At 42.0% G+C, this 25,954-nt stretch overlaps 1 protein-coding gene across 1 annotated transcript in view; it reads left to right on the top strand.

The window, feature by feature from the left end:
- Positions 1-1,300: 1,300 nt before the first annotated feature.
- The window catches only part of smg5 (SMG5 nonsense mediated mRNA decay factor), a 30,677-nt gene continuing 6,023 nt past the window's right edge, over positions 1,301-25,954 (top strand). Inside the window, exons 1-18 of the mRNA XM_080747166.1 lie at positions 1,301-1,745; positions 2,121-2,219; positions 5,084-5,207; positions 8,923-9,079; positions 11,313-11,402; positions 12,861-12,950; positions 13,507-13,585; positions 13,926-14,051; positions 14,828-14,896; positions 16,879-17,102; positions 18,395-18,532; positions 19,844-20,791; positions 21,158-21,327; positions 21,422-21,497; positions 22,188-22,363; positions 23,267-23,425; positions 23,573-23,632; positions 25,195-25,354. Coding sequence (XP_080603292.1) covers positions 1,681-1,745; positions 2,121-2,219; positions 5,084-5,207; positions 8,923-9,079; positions 11,313-11,402; positions 12,861-12,950; positions 13,507-13,585; positions 13,926-14,051; positions 14,828-14,896; positions 16,879-17,102; positions 18,395-18,532; positions 19,844-20,791; positions 21,158-21,327; positions 21,422-21,497; positions 22,188-22,363; positions 23,267-23,425; positions 23,573-23,632; positions 25,195-25,354 — 3,010 coding nt within the window. The 5' untranslated portion in view covers positions 1,301-1,680. The remainder of the gene's footprint in view (positions 1,746-2,120; positions 2,220-5,083; positions 5,208-8,922; positions 9,080-11,312; positions 11,403-12,860; positions 12,951-13,506; positions 13,586-13,925; positions 14,052-14,827; positions 14,897-16,878; positions 17,103-18,394; positions 18,533-19,843; positions 20,792-21,157; positions 21,328-21,421; positions 21,498-22,187; positions 22,364-23,266; positions 23,426-23,572; positions 23,633-25,194; positions 25,355-25,954) is intronic.

Below are 25,954 nucleotides of genomic sequence, written 5' to 3'. Positions count from 1 at the left end.
CACTACATCATGATGCAAATATTATACTTTTACTCCTCTACAATTATTTTACTAGTTAGGCTACTATGTTGATTTTGATGAGTAAATGTATTACAGACCTACTAACTTTTCAGCCATTTGAAAATATCCGAGCTACAAGCTCACAATAGTCAGGGACCCACAAGCCCAAAAGCTCAAGGAATAGGGGTGATACCTGTGATGTCTTGCCGTACTTTTTATTTCTGTTTTATCTATTAGTTTGGTCATTAAGGTCCACAGAATGACAGGCCTGCTCTGCCGGAAACATTGCGGAAAAAAGTTATGGCCATTTGTATATTCACTGTCCCATCGACTTCACTATACAGGAAAAGAAAAATATTAAAAAAAGAAAATAAATGTGCTTTAAGTAGCATGTGAGGGGTCAAACTAGGGGTTCTTCATTATTCTGAATCCATTGCAAGCATTTGTTTAGCATAAAAAACATTCCTAGGGCAAAATATCGGCCCCCCCAAAACTGTGAAAGTGAAAAAATGTTGATGACTCATCACTTTTTACAATTTTGGGGTGCCAAAATTTAGCCCAAGGAATGTTTTTCATGCATACAAATGCTTGCAATGGATTCAGAATCATGAAGAACCCCTAGTTTGACCCCTCACATGCTACTTAAAGCACATTTCTTTCGTATTATTTTCCTGTATAGTGAAGTCGATGGGACAGTGAATATACAAATGGCCATAACTTTTTTTCGCGATGCTTCCATCAGAGCAGGCCTGTCATTCTGTGGACCTTAATGACCAAACTAATAGATAAAACAGAAATAAAAATTACGGCAGAACATCACAGGTCCTCTCCCATTATCAGGGACTGGGTCCCTGACTACAAAGCATAGTGGTGCTATGCATTGCGAATTTGCGAGTTTGTAGATCATGCTATTTCAAAAATATTTTTAGACATATTTATATAGGCCTACATTTAGAAAACGTAGAATTAGCAGAATTTCTGCATAATGATGAGTAGACCTACTTTCTACTGTTGGTAGGGTACTTACTTTATAGTGCATTTTTGATATAAATACTTTTGTACTTTTACTCATATGAATGTTTAATTTCGGACTTCTGCTTCTAACAGAGTATTTCTACATTGCAGCATTGATACTTTTGTAAAACATTTTCCACCACCAAGTATCCCTCTGCTCTGCTCTGCAGCATCAGAATCAGAAAGCCATGGTGACTCGGGTTATCTCGTGCAATGACTCTGACCTGTAAATGAATCTCGCGGTATCACAGGCGGTGCACTGCCTCCTCCTGGAAATAATGGCCGCCCTCGTAGCGATGGCTGGAACGGGGAACAACACAAGAAACATATCGGAGCGTTTTAGCTGACCAGGAATTGCGGCAAAGCACGCGGGCCACCCCCCGTCTTCCCCGGTGTCAGAGCGGATGGGTAGAGGCAGGGGGCCTCGCCAAAGGACACGAGAAGACACGAAAAAGACTCAAGTTAGGTGGTGGTGGGCAGAGGAGGAGGAAAGCTAACGCTAGCTGGTCGGCTAGCGGCTAGCTGGCTATCAACACGGTTGTCACTGCCGGGAGGAAGCGACCCCCGAGCAGCCGTGACAACTGTGTGTGGGTCGAGGAGGTGTGTGTGTGTGGGTACGGGCTACCGCTGGAGCGCCTGATCAAATAACTCGCTATACTTGCTAATATGAGTGGACCCGGGCAAGATAGTGAACCAGAGGCAAAAGTCCTTCTCATCAAGAGGCTTTACAGGTGAGTTTTAAGCAAGGCCATGGTGCTGCCATCCCAGAACGACACTATGTTGGCTAACGTTGGGCATTGCATTGGGCATTGTTTTCTTGTTCAGCGATAGACATGCACTGCTCTGGTTCATATTAGGTTGTCTGACAAGAACATGGGCTATTAAATCTAAATGTAGCTGCTGACACCTAATTGTATGCAGGGTAAATACATAGTAAATACATTTAGACAGTGTTTTATCTTCTTGATCTGTTGGATAGTATGATGATGGCATTTCATTAATTAATTGACGCCTGCTAGGCTTGGAATGGCGACTAGGATAACATAACATGAAGAACCTCAACAATTTTATAAACATGACAAGGTTTATTTTCCCTCCTCACCCAGGGCTGTGGTGGAGTCTGTGCATAAACTGGATGTCATCATTGGCAGCAAATCATCCTACAGAGAGGTCTTCAAGCCAGAAAACATCAGCCTCCGCAACAAGTAAACTATTACAGTGTTATGCATATTGTTATAGAACTATGTTTGAAGCTGTTGGAATTCACATTAGCCTCTGTTGTGGCTTGCACAGCCTTTATATATCATGATATCACAAGGGCCATATGAGCATCACTACATGTAATCCGATTGTCCATTCTAAATCCTAGCAGTTTTCTGAAAAACGTACGTCTCTGTGTATGGGCTCTATGTCAGGCTCTATGTCAGGGTTCTCAAACGTTTTCATGTGAAGGACCCCCAACATGATATGTAGGTATTTGGCCGTGGACCCCCATCTTAAAATATTTTGTACCAGACCCCCCCCCAGGAGCAGTAGAGTAGTAGACCCTTTCAGAACCCTAATACCTTTGTGTGTGTGTGTGTGTGTGTGTGTGTGTGTGTGTGTGTGTGTATTTGGGATGACGACATTCCAAATACAAAAAAAGCTATTCAGAGTTCCAAAAAAGGCTAGGATTTGAGTTAAAAATGTTTGCTTTAAAATAAATAATATATATATGTTCAAAAATATGCAGCCTTGCTCATGATCAGGCTCTCCCAAAGTACGTTTGTGTGTTGCCTGTGCATACAAAACTGAAAACGTACCCGAAGGACAGTTCTGTGTGTGCTTGCATTCTTCTGCTTTTTGTCAGTCGGGCAGAAACCTCGTACTGTATCTCCAAGTTTCAAATAAGTTTTTTTTTCCGTAAAGTAAAGCCCCGCTTCATCATACAAGACTGTCGCACACATCTAGTGAAAATAGCAGATCTACAAGCACACAAGAACGCCATGCTTGTAGATCGGCTATTTTTACTATTTTAAATATTCTTTTGAAATGATAAATAGTAAATACAAAACAAATTATTATTTTTTTGAGCTGGGAGTGTGCACCAGGTAAATATCTTTAGTTAATAGTTATTGCGGGGGAAATCTCGCTTTTGCGAACGCCCATCATTTCGACCGGAGGGTTAGCGACTCACTCCACGTAGGTTAAGGTTAGGGTGAGGGTTAGAGTCGGGTGTCGAAAAGATGACATGTAGTAACAGCGACACGCTCCCGTTATTGTGACTGAGTTGCGCTCACAATCATTATTTCTAGAATTCACAGCTTCCGCCATACAGAATATGTACTGTATGTATCATACATGAATTTATGCCACTTCCCTGTTAATGGCTTTGTTGACATTACATTTTGTTTACATTTTCCAGTCATTAAAATAATGAGGAAAGTTAAGCTAAACAACATTTGCAGTTAACTAGAAAACATTGCTCCTCGGAGCACAGGTCTCTGCCAGGGTAGGTGGTAGCTTATTCACAGCAATAAGTTCGTGATTTGAGCCATTTTGTTCAAAAAGGGCCATTCCTGCAAACTTTGGAGGCCAATCAGGATGGAATATGAAAAATCTGACCCACATGACACCATGTAATTTACTGTATTCATTGCTACCTTAAAATTAATGATTGATATGATGATAAAGAGAGAAGCTCACACATCCTTTAATTCTGGGTTATGATGATACCATGTGCTGTTAAAGGGGAACACGCGCAGTCGCGCACTGGCTGCAGACGGGCTTTGCACATTTCTTACCGCGTGGCAACGCCTAGAAAATATAACAGTGGTGTATCGGAGCGGCGGGCAAGGCGTGAACGATGCCGGTGTGGTTATGTTAATTGAAAATTATGGGGGCAGCTATTTTGACACGTGCTGTCCACAGCAGGCCTTTAGAGTGGTCTGCTCTGTTTACAGAGCTAGATGGGAGTGCAGGCTTTTTATCATCTTCTGTTTTTTTTGTATTGCATGTGTCATACACCAAGCCAGGCTTTGGTGACCCTGCCTCTCTAGATAATAAACACTGGAGGTTGATAGCATTGATAGCAACTTTTCACTAACCTCAATCCTAGGCTCTTTTGCAAGAAAGAGAAAGCGTTGTAGCGAAAAAGCGATACAGAGAAGTGAGAAATGCACAGATAAAAGGACACAGATACATTCATATATTCTCAAAAGTGCTGATACAAATGTAGCAGCAACAGGGGAGAAATTAAATAGGATGATTTTATAAGCTTCTGCTTTGTTTGTATGTTTAAATTGAGTAATTGAAGGGTGCAGCAGCTCAAGGTTTATTTAAACTTAGTTGCACACCGGTGTCGCACAAGGAAAAATAACTGATCTACAAGCTCATAATGCGTTGTAGTATATGTTGTGAGCTTGTAGATCTGCAATTTTGGGTGAGTGACACCGGCTCACAACTAAGTATAATCTGGCTTTAACTCTTGCAATGCTACCACTCTTGCCATATCCTTTTATAGGGCTGCAACTATCAATTATCTTCTTTCTTAAAGATTTTCAACATAATTATTATAATATAAAATCGGCTAAAACCGATATATTATTTTGATATTGGTTCAATACCGATATTGCATTTTAAGGCCAACATTGGCCGATACCCATCCTAACACACAACAAATCACATTGTGATTTGTGACACGTTGAGCTTTTAGATTTGATATTTTGGAAAATCTATTGTTTCAATAAAAACGTTTTTTTGTTGTTGTAATTGATCAGATCCATTAGTTTGATTAACTGTTAAAACCCTATACATTTGCAATGTGGAAGGACTAGGGCCTAGTCCTTCCACATTGCAAATGTTTCGAACCTTTACAATTTCAGAATCTGTCTACAATAGAGAATCTAGAATGCATCTGTGAGAAGGGAACAACAAAGCTGATCTCTGCTAAGTCTGCTTGTCTGCTAGTTATGTAGATGTAGATCTCTCTCACTTCCTAGGGGAAGTGATTTCTCCACCAGCCTGTGGCAGCCACCATATAATACTACTAATAATTAAACTCTACCTGTTTTGTATGTCTTTTGTGTAGGTTGAGGGAGCTCTGTGTGAAGCTGATGTTCCTCCACCCAGTGGACTATGGCCGTAAGGCTGAAGAGCTGCTCTGGAGGAAGGTCTACTATGAGGTCATCCAGGTCATTAAGACCAACAAGAAGGTACATTAATCAAAGAAGAAAAACACATTGGTGCATTGTTGAAGCATGTGTACCGGTATTTAAAGGACAACTTTGTTTTTTTACAACTAGGGTTCATATTTTAGATTGTAATTAGAGAAAAGCAAGAATGAAGGTTAAAATCTTTTCATTTACTGCTTTCTATTGTTTTAGTATTTGATTTCAATGGTTGGGGGCATGCTTACAAGTGGCTAAATATGTATTTTTAGACACAATAAGGCGGCAATTTCCTTGTTACCATTTACACTAGCCCCCATAAGTCACAACTGCCCATGAAATATTGCTCTCTATCTTGGGAATGGGCTTATTTTTGCATGCATGCCCCCAGGTTGTTAAAATCACTAAAATGATAGAAGTAAATGAAAACATTTTAACACTTCTCTTTAAATCTAAAATATGAACCCTTGTTGTAAAAAAACAAAGTTGTCCTTACAACTACAATATTGAGATAAATGTCAGCGTGTGTCTCTGGAGATGGGGAGAGAGAGCACACGCACAGATGCTGGTCTGTCTGACACAATCACTACTCCTGCATTCTCCTTGTTTGATTATTATAGCAAGTTTAAGCTAGATGGTTTTCAATACGGCAACGCCAGGCGGACTACGGCTGCTATGACGTAATCGCCGTAGCGATCAAAATGGTTAAGCAAAGCCTCTGCGGCGACGGGTTCCCACCCCTTTCACTGAACGCTTTGGTTCCCATGGCGACGCGTACACGCAGCAGACGGAGTAGGCGCTACGTGGGAAGGGACCTTCTGCCGTAGTAGAGGCGGTCGCAGCGACGGCAGGTTTATCTATCGAGCGCGGATCATTTCCGATTACCGTTGTCATCTGCCGTTGCTGTAGCGAGCTTAATCTCGCTATTATATAGCGTAAAACTGTGCGGCCGGCAATCTACCAACTACTACTAAGTACCAAATTTGCTGGAATCAATAAAAAATTGCATTTCCTGCAATACCATGCAGAAATTCTGCTTACAGTCCAAGCACAATTATGCCTTAATTTGTCCACTTGCCAAAGTGGAGATTTAACACTTTTTGGACTAGTATTGGGTTATAATCATTGCACCAATGGGCATGCTGACATTTTGTATTGTATACATCTTAAAACAACATTGAACTTCCTTTGTGGGACAGACGAACGATACATCTATCATAACAAACAAAATGTTTGGACCCTAGCATTCAAAATGGCCTTAGGCTGAATTCATATAATTTTGTTAAAGGGGGCGTGACACGGCCAAAACAGCTAATTATGGCTATCAAATTAGCATTTTTTTTAATGATGTCATGTACCCCCATGTTAAATTATCCAATCAAATTATGCTGCCGACACGCCCATACAGCTACAGTAGCTGTATGGGCGTGTCGGCAGCAACACAGAGCCCCCGTACTGCATACTTTGAGCTCCACCCCCTTTCCAAACCGTTTCAACAAAGACCACGTGACCTACTGTACCATAATGTTAAATTTCGGCCGGTGTCACCACTCCTTTAAGCAAAGGGATGAGTGACATTTGAAGTATAAATACAATTTTTATTTTATAGTATGAACATGGACATTCTCAGCATAGGTAAAATGGATCCCCTAACACTGGTGTCATGCTTTACCTGTGGAGCTGAATCATATCTTACCAAATCTTATCGCCACAGTGTGAAAAAGGATTAGAGAAGGTTGCCATAGATCAAGGGATCAATGTAATTATGCTGACAAACAATTCACTGTCACAAGATGAAAAGAACTTGAACATTTGACAAGAACATTTTCCACACCATAAATGCTGTTGCATTTTCAAATGCCTGTGTTAACTTAACTGCCTGTAACTGTAATTCAGCGGTTCTGTGGTTAATATTGTAAACATAACATCTCTCATCACAAGGATAGTTTTGCTCCTATAAGTTCTCACTCTCAAATAAAGCATTTATTAGTCCCCCCAGGAATCCGCGATTCTGCGATCACGGAATTTTTCGCGGAAATCGAAGCCCTCCGCGGATATCAGAGCCTCCCGCGGATATCATAGTAGTCCGCAGAATAGGACAAGACGAGGAGCAGAATATTACATTTTACATGTAGTTTTCATTCTGGCCGCTAGATGTCGCGGTGATATAGACGGACAAGACTCACAGCCTAGCCGGTCCTCGTGCCGGATACGGAAACGGAAATGGCTTTGTTTGCCGTGGCATGCATTCATGTGCTGTGACTCGTGTGTGTGGTGACGATACCAGAGCGGATGGTGCTGATTTTTAATGGACTAGGAACTAGGCACATCGTCTGACTGTTTATATTGGCTCACAAGCCTCACATGGTGAGAAAGACGCACTCACGCATGCTATACATGGACCACCCGCGGATTTCTCGGCCATTCGCGGACTTTTCTGACGTCCGTAGAATAACGGTCGCGAGTGGCAGCAGAGCGGCGGGAGTAGTCATTACTACTATTATAAAACGATGTGTACATAGTCTGGCCAGTGGCCACCTCATACAGAGGCTGGGGGAATAGCTTAGCTTCCCTCCTGCTGGTTGCACTGACGCTGTATTGGTCCGGTCCCACATTCGTTCCTGACAGAAACTGTGTCCTGAACTATAGTTCCTCTATGTCTATGGAAGAGAATAAATAAATATTACACCCATACTAGGTAGTAGGTAGGCTATCCTCTAAAATGTGGTTACTATGGGCAGGGTTTGCATGACAATATAGTCTTTGCAACAGAAAGTAATTATTAAAAACAATAACAATAAAAAAAAAGAATAGATTTAATATTAGATTTATATTCTCAAAAATGATTATTTGATTATTCTAACCACTAATTAAAATTAATTGTAGCTATTTCATGAAGGGTTTTACTTGATTATTAGAACTATATCATTTTTAGCTTGATAACTGGTCATTTTAGGTTGTTTTTTTAATGTCCGCGGAATCAAGAATTGTTCACCACAGAATTCCGCAGAATCAGGATTGTTCTCCGCGGAATTAAGAATTTTTCTCCGCGGATTCCTGGGGTGACTAATTTATGGCTCATATATATTATTTACCGATGGCTTCTTTGGGTTAGTGTTATCCTCTCTTAAGGCATTAAGCCAGTTGTTTGCTGTCTTTTTTGGTGTCCCGACTTCTACTAATTTCTGAACGATATTGCAGTTTTCCAGTTTTTTCTATTTTTCCGTCATTTGTTAATTTGTTCCCCTTTCCTGTGCTACTTTTTCAAACGTATATATACATTTACTAGTTTTTTCTTCCTAGTTAGTCTTTATACCAGTTAATCCTTCCCACACTGATGAAGGCTGGACAGTCGAAACGTTTGTTATCTTGTCAATATGAGGCATATGGAAAATTATGGCCTTTTAATTCTCTTGGTTTGATTTGTTGAACACACGAGAGGTCAGAGCATCGTGGCAGAGGCAACTTTGATAATTAATTGTCACACATTTGTATTGTATTCAATACAAAAATGTGTGGCCCGTGGCAATATAATGGACAGTGCTGTGTTGTATCCTAGCCCATAGGAGTCTTTGACTTAGCAACAAACCTGGCTTCCCTACCTTGAACAAAGCCAATTGTGTTCATATATACAGCGCTCGGCCAAGCCGGATGCACCGGATTCTAACCCTTTGTTGGTACTTTATCCTTGAACCAGCCTTTTCCTTTTCTTCTAATTCTTTTTATCTTTGTCTCTGTCTCTCACACTCGCACTCTGTAGCACATCCATAGTCGCAGTGCCCTGGAGTGTGCCTACAGGACCCATCTGATTGCTGGTGTGGGCTTCTACCAGCACCTGCTGCTGTACATCCAGTCCCACTACCAGCTGGAGCTTCAAGACTGCATTGACTGGACCCACGTCACAGACCCGCTCATTGGTTAGTGCCAGACATGGCTCATACACATCATTCTGATTTTGTAATTTGTATTGCATAATCATTTGTACAAAGTGTCTGTTTTTGCTCTCTCTCGCTCTCGCTCTCTCTCTTTCTCTCTCTCTCTCTCTCTCTCTCTCTCTCTCGCATACCTATGCTCTCACACCACAAAATGTGCCCAACACACCAGACATTTATAACATATTAACAAATCCTATAAATGTCAATGTCATCCATCATAATATAGTCCTAAAGTACAGCTCAATAAAAGAGACATCAAATCAGTTGGGGTTTAATGATCCATCGATCTGGATTGATCGTTTTGATTCCACAGGCCACAATCCAATGGAATTGAGTCCGACAAAATATCAATTCAAATCATGATTGTATTGCAAAATGCTTTTGTTCTGGGAAAATGCATGCAAATGCCACAGTGATCGTGGCTTGTCGGTGCTAAAACATCTTTCAATTTCTGTAAGTGCACAAGGGTCCTTATTTTCTCTGAGTAAAATCTTTAAATTGGCCATCATACAGTTTGCAGCTTTTAACATGGCAGATCCCTCAGCGCCTTCCCCAACAAAACACATTCAGCGTGGATGATGTGGGAATGTTAACCTTTCTGGAGCACACTTTCATTAAGCAAAGTTAATCATGGTTTATGGGTTTCAAGGGAGAAAGACATTGATATACTAATTGTTGGATTAGCTGGCAAACTGTAAAACGGCATCTAGTAATTAAACGATTCACGGCTCCATCCAAATAAAGTGGCCTAAACTCAAAGCTCCACATAGCAGTTCATTATCAGAGAGTAAACTGTCAATTCTGAAGCAGGATAATTGTACCTGTCAACACGAAGGTAGAGAGAGCTAATCGGTATGTTTATAAAATTCCATGTCTGTAGGATAACAAATTATACTCATTATTCATAGAATGTTTATATAGGCCATGCATATATCTATATCTATATATGCGTATTGCATATACTCATTGTCGATGGATTACATACTGTATATTCATTCATATAATCAATGGCAATGGATGTATATTCATTATTGTATTCTTTTATAGTACATTTATTGATAACTACATGTGTTCACTCATATATATCCAGTCCTAAATCTGTTGAGGGTTGTTTGGACTCTCATTCCTTTATCCAAGCTCATTGGGTAGTGAAGTCGGTTGGTTTGGGTATCCTTAAAATGTGTTGTCTAGATGGAAGTGCATGGACTGGTAGATGGGTGCGTCTTACAGTCTTCGGCATTTGAAGCATCCTTTGAGTAAGATTCTTCTCGCTGGATATGTGGTGGGCTTATTAGCTAGATAATCATTAATGCAGCTCTGAATAAGAGGCATACAATGATAAAAAATAATAATTGCGACCGTAGGACAGTAGGTTACTATAAAAACCAGCACATCTTGTCCGTGTATCTCTGTCTGTCTGTCTGTCTCTGTCTGTACGTCACGCCTGACACTGTGGTTCTATGGGTTTGTCTGTTTGCTCTGACATCATGCTCTGATGTCACTGTGATGTCAGGGGAACCACTCTTCTTCTTTCGTGTATACCTTTTATGCCCATATATGGAGATCGCTTATGTCATCACTAGTCACACTTGCAAATTAATTACGTCCTTGTCTGTTTTATGCCCATATATGGAGATCCATGTCTTGATGTCATCAATATTAAGCGCATATCTGGGAATGCCCATATTTATATATGGGCATGTTTTGACATCACTTGTTGACTATCATGCAGGGGTCTCCGTATGGGTAACTGGTCCGATATACATCACTAGCCAGATGGCCAAGAATTGGCACGCATGTCGCCCTGAGGCGTCTTACTAGTAGGCCTATTAGTCATATTTAAGTTTGTTGGTGAGCTGATGTAAATGTAACATAGGTTCTAATAGCGCACAAGATGTCATCTCGTATGGATAGTATTCAGTATGCCTCTGAATCAAATTATCATATATTGGCTAAATCGTGTGCAAATCAAGAATCAGGGAATCAAAATTGAATCAATTAACCAGAGCTGTATTTCACTGAGCTTTCAGTTTCACTATCAGTTATATCCATGTTCTGTTGTCAATCATATGTTTCTCCAGATAACTGTCAGGTACATGTTTGAATAAACAACACTCGTAAAAGCATCTGCATTCAGCAGTGTTTTTAATCAGACACAAATGATGACGCATGTTGCTGCAGTTTATTAACAAAGAAACAAACATTTTCCGTGCAGGTCGAAAGAAACCAGTGACTGCCACCCCCAAGGAGATGGAGTGGGCGCAGATGGCCTGTCATCGCTGTTTGGTTAACCTAGGAGATCTATGTATGTAATATGAAATTCCTCTAATCTCTCTGTAACCCTGTGTGTGTGTGTGTGTGTGTGTGTGTGTGTGTGTGTGTGTGTGTGTGTGTGTTAGCCTAGAACAGTTTGGTAACTGTTAAGTAATAGAAACTGTACTGGACTACTGGTGAAATGGGCTATTGCAGTGCTTCTCAAATGTCAAGGTCTTCCCTTAACTCTTGACAGTATAAAAATGGAACCAAATGAACCTGTTCATTTAGTTCCATTTGTACACTGTCAGAGTTACAGACGTGTATGGGTCAATTTAGGCCCCCCTAAAGGAACCCACCCAGAGGTGAGCTTTTCCACAGAGAACAGAATTGGTTCCGAACTGTGAAAGTTGGTTCGGAACGGGAACCATAAAATCCTTGGTCCCTCTGGTTCAATCTGGTGGAAACGCAAGCCGGTTCGCGTCCGGTTTGCAAAATGAAACGAGGTTCCAAGAAAGTTGAACAACGTCACTGGTTCTTGAACCAAGGTTCTTTTGGTGGAAAAGGCCCCACAGAGTCCCTGGAACCCACTTTGAAAACCACTTGGCTATTGCATGTTTTGGTGCACTGAAGAGACAACAGAGTGGTATAGGATGTTTTGCTTATATTTCATGGCCAATCCTAGTGCATCAAATGCTCAGTTAGTTTGTCTTCTTGTTTTGGATTTGATGCATTTTGCATCATATGATGCATTAGATGATGCAATATCATGATACATGATGCTAGCATGCTGAAATACTAAAATATCTAAAAACACAGATTGAACACAAAAAATTACTCTGATTGTGTTGATCGTGTCCCAAACAACAATAAAATAAGATCTGGTTGTCCCAGGGGTGAAGTGGTCCTTTAAAGGACAACTTTGTTTTTTTACAACAAGGGTTCATATTTTAGATTGTAATTAGAGAAAAGAAAAAGTGAGTGTTAAAATGTTTTCATTTGCTTCGTTCTATTGTTTTATCGCATTTACCGTGCTAAAATGTGGGGCATGCCTACGCATGGGGGCATGCGTACAAGTGGCTAAATAGTCTTTTTAGACACAATAAGCCAGCAGTTTCTTGATTGCTATTTACAATAACATTCCTAGCCTCCATACCATGAAAGGTTGCGTTGTATCTTGGGAATGGGCTTATTCTGTGTAAAATGACATATTTAGCCACTTGTACGCATGCCCCCAAACACTGAAATAAGAATCTCTAAAACAATAGCAAGAAGTAAATGGAATCATTTTAACATCTTTTATATTCTTTAATTACAATCTAAAATATGAACCCTTGTTGTAAAAAACTAAAGTTGTCCTTTAAGCTCAAAAGTCATGCACAGCACCTGTAGTGTGAATGAATATCTACGCCATTCATTCCAATCCTTATCCACCATTTTAGTCCGCTTGTCAGATTGGTTTTCGTGAGATTCTAACAAGCTTTTCTCTTGAATGTTTGTCGTTTCATAGCCCGTTATCAGAATGAATTGGCCGGGGTGGAGGCTGAGCAGCTAGCCGAGAGGTTCTACCACCAGGCACTGTCTGTCACGCCACATGTAGGTGAGTGACTGTGACCTAAAACGCATTGCATCGGTAATGGGACCCCTGGGAAAAATGGTGTGTATTGTGAGGATTGCTCTTTACCAGGCCAGGAGAAGTTGATGGAAAGTATATGCTTGTTTACGTGCTGTATGTCTTATAAGTATACAATATGATTGTATAAATTAGAATTGAACGATTAGAAATCACATGTGACTCAACAAACTACTGCTGTTTACCAGAAGAGGGCAGTGTTTTCCCTGATGACTTGACGATGAACTCACTGGCTAGTGTCAGAATATAAATGAGTTATCGCAGATTCACACCACAATTATACATCAGTAGTGCAAATTTTAAATGTAATATGAAATATTGCAGTGTCATTTGAAGGAACTAATCTCTGCTCTTACATAACATTTGTATTGCTTTGTTGTTATCTCAATAACACTTGACAAAACACCATAGAAAGATTATGCTATGAACACAACTTAACTTAATTTTCGATGGCAGTTTAGATTTAAATCCAGTTGTTATTAACTTGTGTTTAAAAGTGTTCCTTAAAATGTTATATCTCCAGGAATGCCTTTTAATCAGCTGGGCACGCTGGCAGGGAGTAAGTTCTACAATGTTGAAGCAACATACTACTACCTACGCTGGTGAGAAATTAAGTTATACTGTAATTAAAAGCACTATGTATGTACGTCCTGTTTCAAGTATGGCATTAATAATGGTAAACATGGAAAACAGAAAACCAATTCCCACATCAGTTTAATTGAACACAAATGGGAATGGAACCTTGTTGGGCTTTATCAGGTTATTGTGTACTAAATAAAATTCTAATAAATAAATGTTGAGATGTTTTGGAATATAGTATTGTGGGTTCTACATTTGCTATTTCTAGATAAATGTTGACAGTACCTGTTCGTTAATTAAAGCAGGTGTGTCCCATAAATGAAGAAACTAATGCTCCTTCATGTTTGTCCTGTTTTCCATCAGTATCCAATCAGAGACCCCTTTTGAGGGCGCCTACGGCAACCTAAAGCGCCTCTTTGACAAAGCTGCCAAAATGTATCACCAAGTCAAGAAACAAGAGATGAAAAAACTGTCACCTTCCCGACAAAGGTATGGGTAGTAGGTTTTTCAGTATTTGATATAACCAGCACACTGATGGCATCAGGCTCACTTAGCCAGTCTGGGGAATCGGAGGCTGTTAACCTTTCACCATTCTAATGGATTTGTTTCCAGGGTTAGGGAAACATCTCTGAAGTAGTTTTTTGTTTACTGACCAGTATTTTCCTGAAATAATGTCCTTATATCCAAAGAGCTGCTGCATCTCGTTCTTCATGTACATATCTGTGTACTAATGGAACCAAATGGACCCGTACACTAACACTGAGGATTTTATTAGTAGACCTCTGTGCGGAAATGCAGGACAACCATCTGCAAATCTAAGCCTGTGCCTCCCAGAGTGTGTTTTATCTTATACTACAATTAGAAAAGGGTGGAGTTTGTAGTGGGGTGAGGGTAGCAGTCTATTATATTGTTGAGAGCCCTAAAACTGTTTGTGTGTGTGTGTGTGTGTGTGTGTGTGTGTGTGTGTGTGTGTGTGTGTGTGTGTGTGTGTGTGTGTGTGTGTGTGTGTGTGTGTGTGTGTGTGTGTGTGTGTGTGCGCGAGCAGTAAGTGTACATGACAAATATCCTAGCAGAATGTAAAATGAGTGTGTGGAATGTTATTTGGGGATGCTTTGAAATGTAAACAGTGTTTTGCTAGTAGAGAGATTTACCATTACATCCTATTAATATTATGTTTCTTTTATGTATTAATTGTCTATTCCTTGTACCCTGTCTATGGACCCGAGTCCGCTAATAAAGATTCAATTGAATGATGTTCCATTCAGATCTAAAGATATTAAGCGGCTCCTGGTAAGCTTCATGTACCTCCAGAGTCTACTACAGCCCAAGAACAGGTAAGGGATCACTTTTTTTTCTGTGTATAATAAATAATTAACAGTCGGGTCAGTGGTGTGTTCTAGAGTTATTTTGAGGTCATACTATAATTCATGGGTTTTCAACTTGTGGTGGTCTGCGGACCACCAGGTAGGTGTGTGTGTGTGTGTGTGTGTGTGTGTGTGTGTGTGTGTGTGTGTGTGTGTGTGTGTGTGTGTGTGTGTGTGTGTGTGTGTGTGTGTGTGTGTGTGTGTGTGTGTGTGTGTGTGTGTGTGTGTGTGTGTGTACCCATATTTAAAGTCCAAAAAATAATCAGACTTTGTCTTTTTGTATCTTTAGTTTTGGCTCTTCACATATTTCAGCAACAATAAGAAACAGTTAAAGACTAAAGAAAAAAGAAATGTGGAAACCCAAAGAAGTGTGGAAAAATCCAATAACTGCTACCTGCAAAAACAAATTGGGATCGTGGCCTGAAAAGATTGAGAACCATTGCACTGTTCGCAAAACTGTACATCTTTGGAATCTTTAGAGAGAAGACAGGGAATCCAAAAATCAATGTTTGCATTTGCACAGACATGAGTTTAGCTGCCATTTTGGATGTTAATAATGGCTGCCATAAAATTCTTAATTTGCACCATCTTGGCTTCTAGACAAGCTAGAAACTTAATTAAATTAGCCAATTCTATGTTCTCTGGGTCAAGGAATCCAATAAAACCCTCAAACATGTGCTCAGCATCTTGCAGTGGTGCTCCCAAGGGCACCCTGAAAAGAATATTATGCTTCTCTAACTGATATATTACATTAGGTACTAGTCATTTAAAAAAAAAATCACACTTGTGTGAACTGAGCGGTGGTGTGTGTGTGTGTGTGTGTGTGTGTGTGTGTGTGTGTGTGTGTGTGTGTGTGTGTGTGTGTGTGTGTGTGTGTGTGTGTGTGTGTGTGTGTGTGTGTGTGTGTGTGTGTGTGTGTGTGTGTGTGTGTGTGTGTGTGTGTGCAACAGCGCCCCTCCCTTAACGTGTGGTCAGAAAAGGTTACTGCAGGCTACAGACAGACAGACAGACAGACAGACAGACCCACACACACGGCCACGTATAGGAGCGTTGTGACCACTGCTCAAAAAAGAGAGAAAAAGGGAACAGAGTGAGATTGCCAGAGCACCACTCCCCCCTCAACATCAAGAATCAGGCCCAGACAGTTAGTCCTAGATACTTCTGGGAATCTCATCTACAGCCGTTCTTGACCCCAGGGGGTGTTTGCCCTGGGTTAACATCTTGCAACAGCTGGAATGTTGCCATAATCATAACATCACATACGCATACTTTATTCTCCTCCCCGGGTTACTTGGCTAACGACTACGTATTAATGCTGGCTAAATGACAATGTTTGGGGTGATTTGGTCTGACTAATTGAAATGCATCAACTAATTAACATGTGTCTGCTGCGATGCTAAGTGCTGATCATAGGCAGACTGCAGCTCGGTGCTGTGAGGGACTCAAAACAAGAATAACTTCAGAATAATTGTATTTTATCATTTTTGTTCATATGTTGAAACGTGTTCATAAATATTCAAAAAAGTGTTTTAAAAATGCGACAATAGCAGAGCAAGTGTCATGATGACCTTGTAGATAAGCTACAGTATTTCCAGTATTTCTGTTGGGGGGGGGGGGGGGTATCAAATTATTAAATATGTATATATTAAATATTTAGTTTTACTAAATAATTTATTTTGATTATTGGTACAGGTCATTGTCAGTCATTTCATTGTATATTTAATAACATTTTAACCTGTAGTATGCCTGGTGCAATTTTAGTTTACAAAGCTTAACAGACAAACAAAATGTGACAAAACGTTTGATGTCAAAAACACATTTAAATCGTTAAATTGCAGTTATTTGAATGACAATGAATCTGAATGATTTGTGACGGCCCTAATAGTTCACCTCGAACTCGTGTCACTAGTTGCGTCAATTTCAGCTCTATCCCTCCTCTCTCTCCCCTGTAGCATGATGGAGACAGAGCTGACGTCTCTGTGCCAGTCGGTGCTGGAGGATTTCAACCTGGTTCTTTTCTACCTGCCCCTGCCGGCACCCAGTGGTGCTCACCACTCCCCCAGCGAGGAGGATGAGGAGCAACACGCCGACAGCACCTGCCCTGTCCTACCAGACGCCCTGGTCTTCAAAATGGTGGTCACCTGCCTCATGGTGGTGCACAGCCTGAAGAGAGGAGGTCAGTTTCCGGGCCGCCGGCTAAGACGGCAGTGCCTGTCACTATAGTGATTACTGACACTATAGTGATTATTGTCACTATAGTGATTACTGACACTATAGTGATTATTGTCACTATAGTGATTATTGTCACTATAGTGATTACTGACACTATAGTGATTATTGTCACTATAGTGATTATTGTCACTATAGTGATTATTGTCACTATAGTGATCACTGATCCCAGGGATGTTATATATCCAGGGTGAAACACCTGGGCTCGGCGAAACACCTGGGAAAGTGAAACTCAATGATGCTGGGCTCTGGGTGAACCTGTGTTTTCATGTCTGCTTATAATAAGCAATTTGGGTCTTGGGAAAAAAAAAGATTTTTTTCAAGGACCCCCAGATTAATATATTTGTCCAGTCACAGACCCCCATCTGAAAATATGTTGTACCAGGGACCTCCACACAAGATTATGTTGATTTCTGCTATTTACAAATAGCTGATGTAAAGTAGTAAAACTGAGCCTAGTTGCTTCTATTGGGCATATTCTCATAGACCTGGCCGCGTGTTTCTTTGGCAACACACGATTCCCAGTTCCTTCCTTACTTGGGAGGAAGTGAAAAGATGTTGAATGAAGCAGCACGCAGAGAAAAACTCAATGGCGCCCTCTGTAAAAGGCAATGGCGGTGCCCTGGAGAGGGCCAGAAATAAGAGGGCACTCTGTCTCCCCGAAGTGGGGTTCAGAAAACTGCCTAACAATGTCATCATCGGTGACGATTACAAACTAATAGAAACTACAGGCTTTATTTCCTGGATAAAAAAAGAAATCATTTGAAATGATCAAGCCTGCCTACCGATGAAGTCATTCCTAGATTTGTGGTTTGAATCCTCCGGTGCCTTTGGTTCTGTTCCAAATAACACAATTGGCTGTGTTCAAGGCTGGGACACTGGGTGGGGAGGGTGATCTCTGTCGCTTCGCTAGCGACTCCTACCAGTTGTGTCAGGGCACCTGTTCAGAAGGACCAAGATCCTGGGTTGGATAGTGTTTCTTTGCATGTGCTGCGTCCCCCCAGTGAAACTTGTGTGAGAGTCAGGTACAAAGAAAAGGCGAGTGGCTTTGCGTGTATTGGGGAGATGTGCTTTTCTACACATTCCCACATGACCAATTGCTTTTTTTCCCCCCATTTTAAATTCTCACTCTGGTATAATTGAATAGCTCTGCTCCAGACAAGGTTTTTCAAATGAAAGCCTTTTTCCCCTGTTCATTTCATTTCATTTTAATGAGGTGTGACTCTTTTCTTGCTGTAGGTTCGAAGCAGTACAGCGCCTCCATAGCGTTCACGCTGGCCCTGTTCTCCCACCTGGTCAACCATGTTAACATCCGCCTGCAGGCTGAGCTGGAGGAAGGAGAGAGCCAGGTGCCTCCGCTGCACACAGACAACGCAGGTGGGCAGCAGGGAAATCTCATTCTCCTCGCTTAGGGTGTGCTCACACCGTCTGGATGTTATGGAGGGAAAAGCGCTGCCTGTGGCCATTTTACTGCTGAAAACACGGCATCCTCCAACCTGTCAAGGGTACAGGACATAATCACGACGAAGCTCGCTTTAAAGTTGATTTCCGGTCAAGAGGGTTTGTTTTAGTCTCAACTTTGAACTGGAACAATATCAAATTGAAGCTAATAAATGGGTTCTGTGACTCTGTCTGATCGGATGAAAGTGGTGTCCCACTTGAAAATGAAAGGGGGAGAAAAAAAGTCGGGGAGACCCCTAATATTGAACAAACTATTGTGATAGGAATCATTGCTGTATAGAGCATTGATTTTGTAATCATAGACCTTTTTTTAAGGACAGAGTGAACATACTCTTTAACATGGACCACTTCAAATGATTGTAGTGGTAGAATACACTTCTCTTCCTGGAGCCACAATATTTCAATCAACCAATAACTTGAGCTGCAAATATGCAAGTCTGAACCGCCGTGGCCCCAAAAAATGATCATGATGGAGAGAAGTACTAAAATACACTAGGATTAAGAGCTGATGAGAGGGAAGGTTAATACATTTCTCTTAGTCTATCCCCTTCTCTATCTCGTTATCTGTCAAGAGTGCACTGCATAGTGGTATTAAAGGAGGAATGGGTTCAGGAAGTAAAGTTCTCTAAAATTATATTTATTATTACCACATACAGTTCATGAACACTTTGATATTTACATAAAAATTTACATTTTTAGGTAGAGAGTAGAGACATTTGCACCACTCTATATACTCAACAACTGGTTTGGCTGTATTGCTACCAAAACATTATTATGCTAAATGTTTATGAAACATGGCGCTAGTGTGTTGAGTTTCAAGTCTTGAGATTTTATTTTGCTTTAATCCACTGATTCTCCAAATTCTGAAGCCAATTACCCCCTTCCCCTGACTACAGCATATTGCTTATAAAATGTACATCAAAAGTCCAGTTCCGATGCCAATATGTTCAAAATAAAATGGCATAATGGCAAATAAACATTGCTTTCTATTCAATAACAGTTATACTAGTCTAGGTATTGATGTAATTTGGTGATTTACAGATGAGAAGGTTCACACAAAGACTGTCAATGTTTTGTCATTACACATAACAGTAAAATACATATTTCCATTTCCTCCTGTACCCCCTGCAGTACCCCCGCGTACCCCTAGGGGTACACCTACGCCCATTTGAAGAAACACTGCTTTAATCTATGCATACAACCTTTGTCCCCTCCCCCCCCCCCCAGACGAACTGGAGGCAAGGGACCCGTCAGCCCCACCAGCGACAGGCGGCCATGACGAGAGGCCTCTGCACAACGGCTCGCTGGAGAAGGAAGACGAAGATGATGAGAAGGAGGGAGATACCTCTGGGAGGGGCGGGGCCAAGAAAAGCGACGGCGACGTGGCCGAGCAGCGTAAAACGGAGGAGGAGAAACGGAGGCAAAAGAAGAAGTACGGCCGCCTGTCCCGACTCCGCAGGCGCCGCTGCGCCCGCAAGCACGGCCGCCCGGAGGACGAGAGCGATCTCAGCGAGGGCTTCGAGAGCGACGAAGACGAGGACGACGACGAAAGGAGGGCCCGCGCGGACTCGTCGAGCGGCACCTCGTCTTCCAGACTGCCACTCGACACCGCCGCCTCCTCCCTCGGCAAGGAGCGCAAGAGGGAGCCACTGGGCGAGGAGGGCAGCTGGGGCAGCGGGTCAGAAGAAGAGGAGGAGGAAGAGGAGGAGGGGGGAACGGCTTTCGACGTGGAGACGGACTCCGACATGAACAGCCAGGAGTCGCGCTCGGACTTGGAAGACATTGAAGACGCGGACAGCTCAGAAAACCCAGAGGGTCGGGCGCGGGAGCACCAGCACGTGGACGAGGAAGAAAAGGAAAAAGAGGAGGAAGATCGGGAGGGTGACGTCCCTCCGACCACCAACGGCCCCCTGCTGCCTGCCTGCAGCGACCCCAGCATCAGCAGCAACCTCCAGGCCATGTCCTCGCAGCTCTTCCAGGCCAAGCGCTGCTTCCGCCTGGCGCCCACCTTCAGCAACGTGCTGCTGAGGCCCCCGGCTCCGTCTTCCTCAGGCAACCCCACCCCGACCCCCACCGACGCCTCCTCCGCCACCCCCTCCCAAGAGACACCTCCTCTTCCTGGAGACTCGACCTGCGACGTGGGTCCTGGTACTGCCAATGGAACCAATGAAAATGGTACGGTGCCTGCAATTTACTGGTATATTTCATTTTGGCGTCCTGTGGGAACACGAGACGATTTTGAATGCCGGTATATTTCATACCGTCACTATCATGTCCCCCTACCCTGTCGGAATACCTGCATTATTATCCCATCACAGCGTAAATGAAAATGTCACTTAACCGGTACCATAATGACAGTGTGTCGTGATGGTGCTTACATAAGACACGTTTAGTAGCCTACTATACTCATTACATGTCAAATGACAGTACTTAACCATTAAGAGGATAATGTTGGAATGGCTCCTGCTGCCTATGCTGCACTTGTTGAAATGTTAATTTCAACTGGTCACTCACTAATGACTGATTTACCTCTATTTCTAGACTTGGACTCAGAGTCGGAAGGTAGCCAACATAGCAACCAGTCGTTACACAGTGAAAAGACACTGTCGGAGAAGCTCGAGATCCTGACCAATCAGGGGCTCATCAGGGTTGTGAAGGTCTTTGTCGATTGGCTAAGGACAAACACAGACATTATTCTAATGTGTGCACAGGTAAGGGCATGGCGTCTCAGACATCTTGTCCATCTAACAATGACCTTCATTCTTGTTTATCTTGGTTAAGTCCAGTCCATTATCCTCTTTACAGAGTTCTCAGAGCTTGTGGAACCGACTCTCGGTGCTACTAAACCTGCTACCAGATGGCAGTAAAATGCTTGAAGCAGGTGAGTAACCAGTAGACCTTTACAGGGAGACCTATATCGTCATTGTCAGGCAGAAACCTCGTATCTCCATGTTTCAAATTTGTATGTTTTTTCGTAAGGTAAAGCCCTGCTTCATCATACAAGAGTGTCACACAAAGGTAGTGAAAATAGCAGATCTAAAAGCACACAATGCCTCGCATCGCGCTTGTATATCTGCTATTTTTACTTGTTTTTTTAAATGATAAACACCAAAATGAACTGTTTTGGACATACAAGGTTTCCACCCGACAACGACGATATAGGAGATGTGTAAACATATTCTGTGTAACCCAGTGATAGGGCTGAATGATGCCGAACTAAATTGAATTGTTTTCTTTATCCATGTTAGATATTGTTCACCTTGAAAATTAATACTAACTGCTTTTTGGCTACTCTGTTGTCCTTCTCTACCTCTTGTGAGAAAAATATAAATGTAAGTACTTTTCCGCCAATAGAATTGCTTTTATTATAAAGAATCCCAAGGAAATGTTATTTCCGCTGTAATCCGCAGAAAACCATAACCGAGGCCAAGAAAGACAGTGACTGATGTACAACTAAAGTACCACTGCGACATATAAACAGGACCACAAATAAAGGAAATGAAAATAAAAACAGACTTTTCGCAGGAAAGAAAATGGATAATTGAAGGTCTCCACCATGTATGTGTTGTAGAACTGGGCTTGAGCTCTGAGGTGACGGAGCTGCTGAATCAGTGCGAGCAGCCCAACCTGGTCCAGAGTCTGCTGCTGCCCGAGGACCTGGCGCTGCGCCACCTGCCCGCCCTCAGCCTGGCACACCGTCGCTTTGACTTCACCCGACACAGACCCACCATCAGCCCCTTGCACGAGGTATAACACATTGGGGCATTCACCAAATATTCGAATATCAAAGTCACTATTCAACGTTGTTCACCGGAGTCGAATATTCGCTTATTTTATATTTTCTTCATGGTTTATAAAGCTTGGCTAGATAGGAAGTCATAAGAACCCTGACAAGCACTTGGAATTGTAGGTATTACATTTAATGTGACTTGGTTCCGCAGATAAATATTGTGAAAATAGCTGATCTACATGCTCACAACGCCTCGCAACGTGAGGCGTTGTGAGCATGTAGATCGGCTATTTTCACAATCGCCTCTTGCTTACTTAATATTTGACAGTTTGGCCAGTCCTGTCGAATATTCGACTATTTTAATACTTTGAGGTTGAATAATTCGAATACTAAAAATCACTATTCGTGAATGCCCTATAACACATGCTCACTCGGCTCACATTCTTCTCCTCTCACACACGCCAGATTGTCAATATCTCAGACTAGATGAAGCTTATTTCCTGACAGACATTGCCAGACATTCGGTTTGGTTTTAGGATTGGTCTGTAAGGTAACCTATAGACCCATTTCTCAGAGCGGCAGTCATAGCTGTGGTGTCAAGGGGCACCGCTACACGGCAGCACTCTGGACAAATGTCTATTAGAAAATAGCTTTGCTTCTCACCAGGCAAACCACTGTTTTGTTACATGACCATGTCACTCTGAAGTGTGTTCAAATTTGTCAACTCAAATGACGATGCTTTTAAAGAAAAATAAATACTTTTTTATTTCAACATTGCGTTTTTGCTCTCACAGCCATCACCGACACAATGATCTATTCGCTCATTCTGTCATCTTTTCTCTTAACCCTCATTTGAATCTCCATTCAATGGTTTACTGTATCTGGTGCTTAGAACCTCTTCTTCCCCCTCCATCTCTCAGTGTGTCGTCCGGGTGTGCTGCATCCGCAGTTTTGGCCACTTCCTCACCAATCTCCAGGGCAATGTGCTGCATTTCAACCCGGAGGCAGGCATCTTCACTAGCATCAGCCAATCAGAACAGGACAACCTGGTGCAGCAAGCCAAGGCACAGTTCCGCATGGTGAGTGACAGACAAATAGGTCAAATAGGCATGGCCACAGGTTAGCTATATTTATTTGAAATTGGATACAGGTTTTTATAACACTTGTGTGTGTGAGAGAGTGGTTGTGTCATCTCTGACAATGGAGTCTCCCTCCTTGTTTTCCAGGCTGAGGAGGAGGCTCGTCGAAATCGCCTGATGAGGGACATGGCTCAACTTCGACTGCAGGTCAGAGTCAGACATTAAGCACATACTGTGGTGTTCAGATACACTGCCCCCATTGTACCATCATCACCACCACAGGTGCAGTGTTTGTACCGTAGTTATTACAGTATCTCATATAATCCACTTAACTCATTGAGTGCCAGCCTATCACCACTAGAGGGCGCCCAGTGACCAGAGAATAATAGAGATATGCTGGTAATGCATGCCCAAGCCCTGGAGCCCAAGCCCAAGCCCTACTTGCCTGAACACTTTCCTTTGTGCATGTACAGGAAGAGGATGAAGTTAGCTTGAAGTTAGCTATTGGCTACCAAGCATTTTAGAAGCCTTATTTTCGTCAACTTAGCCATGATTAAACCTTGCACACCTCATGCATGGGAAAAAAACAGAGAAGAATGAGCTCTAAAAAATCCAATGCAATCCTGGATTGCATTGGAGTGGATTTGTGCAGTTTGTTCACAGCTTTCAAACAAAAAAATCCGATTGGAAATCCGTTCAGGCATTCTTGAGATAATCGCCATTATGTTTTACATGTAATGTAAACAAAAATGGCTGCCCTGTATGTTAGATGGGGTTGTATGGGGGTGGAACATGCAAAATCGCGATTGAAATCATGTTCACCAGATTTGATGGGGTCCAAAAAAAAAAAAAAAAAAAATTCAAAAAATTTTTTTTCAAATTTTTTTTTTTTTTTTTTTTAAAAGCCGAACTTGTTCGGGATCGGCACTCTACGATACGCTAATAAAGCCGAACTAGTTCGGGATTGGCACTCAATGAGTTAACAGTGTTCCCTGATATCCACGTTAGATCTGTCATGAGCTAATGAAAAACAATATATATATAGTCTTGTCTGGGAACTGTTGAATTAAGTGTAACATTGTTAGATGGGTACAAACAAATGGCATTCACAAAGTTGTTAAATCTCATGTTTGGTGTAGTGCCTAACCCTAAATATATCGCACGATGGTGTATAGAAAATAGTAGCCATATAGAAAATAGCCTATCTGCAACCTCACAAGACGCCCCGACACATTGTGAGATTTTAGATCTGCTATTGCCAGTGGAGGAGGAGGACACGTATAAATCAGGGGTCTTCAACGGTTTCAGGCCAAGGACCCCTTAGTTGAGAGAGAGATGAAGTAGGGACCCCCACAACCTTTTCATAGATTCCATATACAGTAGTTTCATCTTTTCACCGCACAATCATCAGCGTATTCATGTCGATTTGTGTTTTCAGATATTTAACCACTTGAACTGTCAACACTTAATAAACTTGACCTTTTCCCTTCTGAACCAAACTTCTTTGCCGAAAATAGCCGGTCTACAAGCTCACAACACCTTGCAGCGCGAGGCGTTGTGTGAGCTTGTAGATCTGCTATTTTTGGCTAAAGTTCTCAGAATATGGACGTTAGGGTTCAAGTGGTTAATATAAAAAAGGAGAAAAAAAGGTTTCTATCACACAAAGATTTGGAGGGCCCCCTGTAGTAACTCTGAGGACCCCCTGTTGAAGACCCCTGGTATAAATCCTACAGTAAATCTCTTATCTCCCCATTCCTGGTTCCATGCAGTTGGAGGTATCCCAGCTAGAGGGAAGCCTGCAGCAGCCCAAAGCCCAGTCGTCCATGTCGCCCTACCTGGTGCCAGACACCGCCGCCCTCTGCCAGCACCTGAACCTCATCAGACAGCTGGCCGGCAGTGGCTGCTTCATTATCATCATCCCGCGCACAGGTTTGTGTCCTGTACCTCCTCCTGTCTTCACCATGTCCTACCATGCCTGTACCCTGTAATGTGTAATTAGTTTAAAGGGGTTTATTCTCTTCTGGAAATTATACTTTTAAAGTAATAAGCCTGATTTATTCTTTGGCTAATGGCTACTGGTGTGTGTGTGTGTGTGTGTGTGTGTGTGTGTGTGTGTGTGTGTGTGTGTGTGTGTGTGTGTGTGTGTGTGTGTGTGTGTGTGTGTGTGTGTGTGTGTGTGTGTGTGTGTGTGTGTGTGTGTGGAGGGGGGGAATTCTGTTCAAAATGCGTTGTGGTTGCTGAGCGACACATTGCATGATGAATAAATTAGGCACTAGCATTGCGTTGTTGTGTCGTTAGATAAAATTATCTGTAAAACGCAGAACTCAAATTTCTAAATTGTTATTGCATTATTTGCATAATTAAAATGTTAAGAGTCAGTTTTCGAGTGAAATTCCACTCAAATCCCCCTTGATCAATTTGAAGCTTCAAGGCTTTTTAGAAGAACAACCAGCACAGTTGTGTGTAAATGGAGCGACTTGGGAAATATACAAAGGTAGTTTTAAATAATGTTACTTTTTAAAAGGAATT

Source organism: Nannobrachium achirus (assembly GCF_963921795.1).
Source record: "Nannobrachium achirus genome assembly, chromosome: 2".
NCBI lineage: Eukaryota > Metazoa > Chordata > Actinopteri > Myctophiformes > Myctophidae > Nannobrachium > Nannobrachium achirus.
The sequence above is the reverse complement of the archived record's forward strand: the minus strand, read 5'-3'. Positions and strand labels throughout refer to the sequence as shown.